Genomic DNA, 7,692 nt, shown 5'->3' with positions numbered 1-7,692 from the left:
CTGGTTGGGCCCTGGGCACTACCCTGAGGAGCTTTTGTCGAAATGAATAATCCTCAAATATAACCATTTTCCTTTGTGTCAGGTATGAGGAAGAATCCATATCTATCTGTGTGTTTCGTGCTCTCGCACTCTCTCTTGCATGTACTCTCCCTCTGTCTCTGTCTCTTTGCTCCCACTGCCCTCTTTCCCAATGTTTCCAGCTTTGCTAGGGAATTTTGCTGCCCATTCTTGCTCAACTGCTGCCCTGAGGTCAAGGTCAGTTATTCTCATCTCATCTCATGAATTCTGTTCTTATTTATGTGTCGAGTGGCTTTGACAGAACTCAAGCTGAGCATCAGCGAGTGCTAAGATGATCATGACCAGATGAAGAGGCCAATAAATGTCTCAGCTGGATTTGTCCTGTTTTTTTGTGTACAGGACTTCACTGGGTAATTTTCCAGATTATCAGTAGATGCCAGTGTTGTACAGTGGTACAGGAACAGCTTGCCTAATGGCACAATCTGTTCTGGACCACAAGTCTTCAGTACTATTACTGAAATATTGTCAGTGCTCAAAGGTCTTGCAGCACTCAGTGACTTCAGCAACTTCTTGATATCCCATTGGAGTGAATTGATTTGGATGAACATGGTATCCCTTGATGCTGGGCACCTCTGAAGTTGGTTGTGGTGGATTATCTACTCAGCACTTTGGCTTGGCGTGGATGCAATTCTTCAGCATTGTCTTTAGAAAAGATACAATGGCACCCCTTATTGTTGAGGATAAGGCTGTTTGTAGAGTTTCCATCTCTTGTTGGTTTAATTATTATCACAGCACTGAGAAGCTTAAATCTAGTTCTTTGGTTGCAGTGTCGCTTAGACCTGTCTATTTCATGCCTTTTCTGCTGGGTATGCAATTAATATTGTATTGTAGCTTCACTTTTAGGTGTGCCTGGTTCTTCTCTTGACATAACCTCCTGGACCCTTCACTGAATCAGGACTGATAGTAGAGTGGGGATGTGCTGGGTTACAGATTGTGGTTGGGTACAGTTCTGCTGCTGCTGATGGCCTGTAATGCTTCATGAAATCTATACCACAGCACAGGCTTAGTGCTTTGGGTGAGAGGTAGGGAGAGGAAGGGCAGAGAGATAGATGCTAATCAGCAGCATAAATCTTTGCCTATGTTTGACTTGACACCTATGAAATTTCATAGGATCTTCAGTCAATATTCAGGGCTTCCTCAACAATTCCCTCCTGACTGGAAAGCACTGTGTTACCACCTCTGCTGCCTGTGTCCTGCTGGTGGGAAATACTCAGAATTGGTGATGGTAGTGGCTGGGATATTGTCTCTGAGATATCATTCTGTAATATGATTATGGTTGACTAATCTGTGGAGAATGTCTCAATTTTGGGAGCAAGGTCCAGATGTTGATCAGGAGGACTTTGCAAGGTTGACAAGGCTGTGTTTTCTGTTGTCATTTCGAGATTAATCCCAGCCGTCTGTCTTGTTTCATTTTGTTCCTTTAAACTTTGCAGTAGTTTGATACAACTAAATGATTTGTTAGACCATGTAAGAGGGCATTTAGCCTACCACATTGTTGTGGGGCTGGAGACTAATTAGGCCAGACAGGTGAGAACGACACAGAAACAGTTCAAAAGAAGAGTTGTGACTCAATGCTAACTCTGCTTTCTCTCCACAGATACTGCCAGATGTGTGGAGTTCCTCCAACGACTTCTGTTTTTATTTCAGATTTCCAGCATCTGCAATTCTTTGGTTTATTTAAGGTAAGAATGGCAGATTTCCTTCCCTAAAGGACTTAGTAGAGCAGCTTTTATTTTAAAATGACAATCGACAATGATTCCATGGTTGCTGTTAAGCCATCTTTTTGTTCTATATTTTATTGAATTCTACCAGAAGTTAACATTAGTTTGGGGTCTGGATAACTAGTCCATTGACATTATGATAATGTCATTGCCTTCCATGGTTTCAGAGCTATCTTTTTCCATTACTGGTACCATTTTCTTTCACCTGTGTAACTTTGTTTACATCTGCTTTTGGTAGAAATACTTATTTCTGAAATTCTCCTCTATCCCTACACATATCTATTTCATTGCACTCTTGAATGGCCTTCCAATTTCTAGCCAATGGAATGTACCCATAACTCAGCTACCAAGATCTTAACTGGCACTAAGTCCTGTCCACCCATCATTCCTGTCCTCGAATCTACATTGCGTTCTGGCGCAACAAGGCCGTGATTTTTAAAATCTCGAAGTAATTTTGCCTCTTCCTATTTCTCGTCCTTGATTCAGCCATACAGCTCTTCTGTGCTTGACTAGTTCTTGCCTTTTCTCTGTTCATGATTTTCTTCTTCTCTCTGTTGGCACTCAAACCTCCTAATGCCTTGGACCTAAACTCTGAAATTCCCTCTTTACTTGCTCCTTAACATTTTTGCTAACTGCTGAAAGTAAGCGTTAGTACTGTGCTTAATATCTTTTGCACCTTTCTCGTGATTTGCTCACTCTTAGTGACTGTTGTAATAGATTTGACTGAGTTTCTTCGTTAAATCCCCTGACCTATTTGAATAGGTCCAATTTTCTATCACCTGGTAAAGCAAAATACTGTAGATACTGGAAACCTGAAGTGTAACAGGAAATGCTAGAAATACTCAGCAAGTTAAGCAGCATGAATGGAAAGCTTAAAACAGTGTTAATCTTTTAAATTAATGGCTTTTCATCAGAACTGACTCTGGACAGAAGTGTGAATAACAGGATTTATTTGATGTTTACTATTTCATCCATTATCCTAAAGCCAACTGCAATAATAAGAGAACATCAGCATTAGTAAAGCCTATATTTGGACTGATTATTTTTCCATTTCTGAGATATATTTTTTGGTGTTACAGGTATTGCTTTGTGGTGAGTGAGGAGAAGGGACGTAGAATAAAAAAAAATGGTGGTCTTCATCTGTAATGGATGTGGAGCATCAGTTAAGAAAGCTCAAGTGGAAAAGCATTTTAATAGTTGTCGGAATTGTCCATGTTTGTCATGTATTGACTGTGGGAAGGACTTTTGGTAAGTGTCATGGGTACGTAAGAGGTTATAGCTTGTTAATGGATGTCATATTCTATCTAAATTTTAAGGGTTTTATTAAGAGTTTGTTTTGTTTTACTTTGATGTTCATCTGAGATGACTTATTGGCATTCCCATTGCTTGTAAGGCTGTACTTTGGTTACCTCTGCTGCTGCTGACATAATGCTTGTACATTGTGCCAGCTGTGATCTCCCCCCACCGTCTTCCTGCTGCTGTTATCTAATGATGGTTGCAAAATGATTGAATTGATAGCACTGTATATAGTTCAACATGCTGTCAGCATATGTGGAGCTAAACTATTTAATCTTTGCAGCTGTAGCTTTGAAGATTACTCTTTAAGTTTGCGCTTACATTGTTAACTATGGTCAATGAAATTGTAAATAAAAGCTCACTCCTACATAATCGAAATAAAATAATAGTTGACAATCCTCTGAAAAGAAGTCTGCAACTGTTTATAGGGGAGAGGATTACAAGACACATATTAAATGCATCAGTGAAGATGAAAAGTATGGTGGTAAAGGATTTGAAGCCAAGGCCAAAAAAGGTGATTTGAAACAACAGCAGTGGATAGAGGTAAATAAATCTTTCTTTGCATCTCACACTTAGTGTGCTTCGAGGAACTCAAAAGGCTGCAATAGTTCATCCATGTTTTAAAATGTTTGTCAGTTGTAGCGGGCTGCTCAACTCTAATCAAATCTTGCCCACCTTTTATGTTGTTGATGGTAGTCGTGTAAAAGTTTCTACATAACACTGTTGAATACATTTTTATTACATCAAATAAGACCACGTATGACCAGCAGGCCTTAAGTGAGATTTTTGGGGATTTAATAAAAGCACTAAATGTGTATTCAAGAATTTCTTGAACCATTCTGATCGCTTGACTTCAGGAGATTTTGAAAGGCTACATTTGCCGACACTGGTACATTGTGCACGTTTGCCCGTAGTTCCAGTGTAAGCAAATGCTGTCATTTCAAAAATCAAAATAGAAAATTTTGGAAACTGCAGTGAAGTTTAAAATGATTTGAGTGTATACAGTGTATGTTGTTTTGTTGAATGTGGACTCCAGTTCAAGAGCAGTTGGATTCTGGTACTTTAATATTTAAACATATGAGCAGCCAGAGGTAATTCAGCCCCTTGAGAGGGACCCTCTTGTGGCACTGTGATTCTGTCCCTACCCCTACTCCAGAAATGTGTAACCCATGAAAGAATTTCCTTTATAAAAGAAAACCTGCTGCTAATTTATACTGCTTTTAAGTGCAGTAATCAAGCAAAAGGAAATGAAGTTATATTTTCTTATCATTGTTTACTGCAGTTTTTGTTTGTAGCATTTGTTATTGATTGTAATAGTGAGTCTGACATGGAAACAATGTGTTGGAGAAACCCAGCAGGTCTTTGAGCATCTCTGGACAGAGAAGCAGTTAATATTTAACTATGACTCATATTTAACTATGACTCTTTTTTTCAGGAACTGAACTGTGTTTCATACATTGTGTGTATTATTTAATAAAGGTTGTATGCATTTTAGATTTGTGATGAAACTTTAAGAGGTGTATTTTGTCCTTTTTTTTTTAAACGAACAAAGGTTGCCAAGTGGTCTCTTCCAAGCCAAAAAAGTAAACAGCTTGTGAGAACTTGGGTTTTATTTTGAAAATTGTGGAGTTTGCAATTCTACCTGTGTCTGCATATGTTTCCTCTGATGCTCCAGTTTCCTCCCACAGTCCGAAGATGTGCAGGTTGTATGGAATGACCGTGTTAAATTGCCCACAGTATCAAGGGATGTGCAGGTTAGGTGGATTAGCGATGGGAATACAGGGTTAGGGTAGAGGCTTGGGTCCTGATGGGTCTTTGGAGGGTCAGTGTGGACTCGATTGGCTAAATGGCCTGCTTCCACATGTTGGGATTCTATTCGAGAAGCTGCATAAATGGTTGGAGTCAGGCTGCCACAGAACTATGGTTTTAGTTTATCTTTCATTGGTTGTTGGGGTTTTGAACCTTGTTGTCTCTGTCTTGCTCTTGCGCTCCCTCTCTGTCTGTTAACTTTAGTCTGTTTTCCCATATATAGACAGTCCATCAAATCATGAATGAATCAAATGTTAACCCCAAGGTGCGTGAAATTCTGGAACAAATCAATTCTTATGATAACATACCTCGAAAAAAAGCCAAATTTCAGGTTTGTGTGTTTTGACTTTTTTCTGTTTAATGATAAACCTGATTTTTATATTGTGACATATTTGCCACAGTGCATTTTCATAAAATTTACACAAGTGCAGAATTTGAGCAGTTTATAAGATGGAAAAAGCTCCTATGGGATGTTTCAAAACATTGGATAAAACAATAATTTCACTAAGCATATAATTTAAACAGACTCCCCAGGGTACACCATCATTTACTGTATAAAACTACTTTTCTATATTCACAGTTTGTTACTTGCTGCACAACAGCAAGTGGAAAGCATTATGAATTTTGGCTTGTTTAGGTAACCGTCCTTCATTGTGATAGGTAATGTGAAATAAGGTTAAATTGGGAGTTGTTAATGCAACTGCATGTGAGGAGTGGAAGTCACTTTCTCAAGCTTTTAAAATTGTAGCCATTACTTGGAAGTCTCCTTTAGTTTCTCTCAATGTCACCTAATATAGTGTTAATAGAGTAAATGCAATGTGCTTCAGAATTATTAGTGTTGAGTAGTTCAGTTGGCTGAATGGTCAGTTTATGATGCAGACTGTTGCCAACATCATTGATTAAATTCTTGCAACTGCTGACATTATCATGAAGGACTCTCCTTCTCAACTTCTCCCCTCATCTGAGGTGTGGTGACCCTTAGATTAAATTACCACCAGTCTTCCATCTTTCTAATGAGACAGCAGCTCTATAATCTGATAGGACCGAGGCAACTTTACCAGCTCTTACTTTCATTAGTAGCCTATCTTTGATCAGAGATCTTTGCAGCTTGAATTGTTTACACTTTTTCAGATGAGAGTTTACAACAGCTCAGCATTTTAAGACAGCTGTGCAGCTGTAACAAAGTGATACCTAGGTTGGTTTCCGTGTATATGTGTGTATGCGTGTTCAAATACAGGCAATTTATAAATGTTTATGTGAATACCAAATTCTGAAAGTATGCATTTTGAGGCATCTGTGACTTAATGTACAGTTTAATATACTGACGTACAAACAACCTATCAATACATGAAAAGAAAACTTCAAAGTGCTGAAAATCTGTAATAAAAACAAAATTAATAAATATACCCACAAAGTCAGTCAGCATCTGTAAAGATAGATTCTAATGTTCCAAATCCATAATCTTTGAGAGTCAAAGATGCATTCTGAAACATAATTTTCTCTTTACAGATGTTGATATATTTTGTGTGCGTGTGTTGCCAGCATTTTCATCTTGTTTTGAACAGCTTGAAGAATTTTCAAAGGTCCAAAGTTGAATTCGAATTGTGCTAAGAAAGCTTGTTTCTGATGGTCTTAAAAATAAAAATTTGAAGGATTGACTTAATAGCAATAGTCAATTTCAGAAACAGCACAAATTACATGCAGAGAAAATACACAGGTATTTATATATTTTCCATTGTATTGCAGAACTGGATGAAAAACAGTTTGCAGATCTACAGTGAGGCACTACAGGGGCAGGTTTGGGAGATCTTTGCTGCTGCTCTCTCCAAAGTAAGTCAATGTGCACAACTGCAATTCCAACTCCAATAGATCACCTGCAATTGACCTTAGGTCAAAATACAATGCGTTACTTGCTTTGGTTTTCCCAAAGTTATTAGAAAGTTCCAGGATTGGCAGTGAATCAATCATAGCTAATGAATCACGATTATCACTTTGAATAAATCAATAAAGAGATTCTACAAGTACATTAAGGACAAAAGAGCAACTAAGGGGAGAATAGGACTCCTTAAAGATCAACAAGGCTGTCTCTATGTAGACCCACTCGAAATGGGTGGGATACTAAACGAATATTTTGCCTCAGTATCTACTGTGGAAAAAGACATGCAAACTGGGAACTTGGGCAAATAAATAGTAATGTCTTAAACAGTCCATATTATGGAAGAGGAGCTGCTGGAGGTCTGAAATGCATAAAGGTATCTAAGTCAATAGACAATAGGTGCAGGAGTAGGTCATTCTGCCCTTCGAGCCTAAACCACCATTCAATATGATCATGGATGATCATCCTTAATCAGTATCCTGTTCCTGCCTTATCTCCATAACCCTTGATCCCACTATCCTTGAGAGCTCTATTCAACTCTTTTTGAAATGAATCCAGAGACTGGGCCTCCACTGCCCTCTGGGGCAGAGCATTCCACACAGCCACCACTCTCTGGGTGACGAAGTTTCTCCGCAACTCTGTCCTAAATGGTCTACCCCGTATTTTTAAGCTGTTTCCTCTGGTTTGGCACTCCCCCATCAGCGGAAACATATTTCCTGCCTCCAGAGTGTCCTTTAATTGTCTTATACGTCTCAATCAGATCCTGTCTCAGTCTTCTAAACTCAAGGGTATACAAGCCCAGTCACTCCAGTCTTTCAGCGTAAGGTAGTCCCGCCATTCCAGGAATTGGCCTCGTGAACCTACACTGCACTCCCTCAATAGCCAGAATGTCTTTCCTCAAATTTGGAGACC

The 7,692-nt window shown here is 38.9% G+C and overlaps 1 protein-coding gene across 2 annotated transcripts in view; it reads left to right on the top strand.

The window, feature by feature from the left end:
- Nucleotides 1–1,709: 1,709 nt before the first annotated feature.
- Nucleotides 1,710–7,692, top strand: part of lyar (Ly1 antibody reactive homolog (mouse)) — a 32,970-nt gene continuing 26,987 nt past the window's right edge. For both annotated transcript variants that reach the window (XM_043698225.1, XM_043698236.1), the window contains exons 1-5: nt 1,710–1,760; nt 2,879–3,047; nt 3,524–3,638; nt 5,128–5,235; nt 6,651–6,734. In XM_043698225.1, the coding sequence (XP_043554160.1) occupies nt 2,926–3,047; nt 3,524–3,638; nt 5,128–5,235; nt 6,651–6,734 (429 nt within the window). In that variant the 5' untranslated portion in view covers nt 1,710–1,760; nt 2,879–2,925. The remainder of the gene's footprint in view (nt 1,761–2,878; nt 3,048–3,523; nt 3,639–5,127; nt 5,236–6,650; nt 6,735–7,692) is intronic.

The sequence above is a fragment of the Chiloscyllium plagiosum genome, chromosome 1 (genome assembly GCF_004010195.1).
Source record: "Chiloscyllium plagiosum isolate BGI_BamShark_2017 chromosome 1, ASM401019v2, whole genome shotgun sequence".
Lineage (NCBI taxonomy): Eukaryota > Metazoa > Chordata > Chondrichthyes > Orectolobiformes > Hemiscylliidae > Chiloscyllium > Chiloscyllium plagiosum.
The sequence above is the reverse complement of the archived record's forward strand: the minus strand, read 5'-3'. Positions and strand labels throughout refer to the sequence as shown.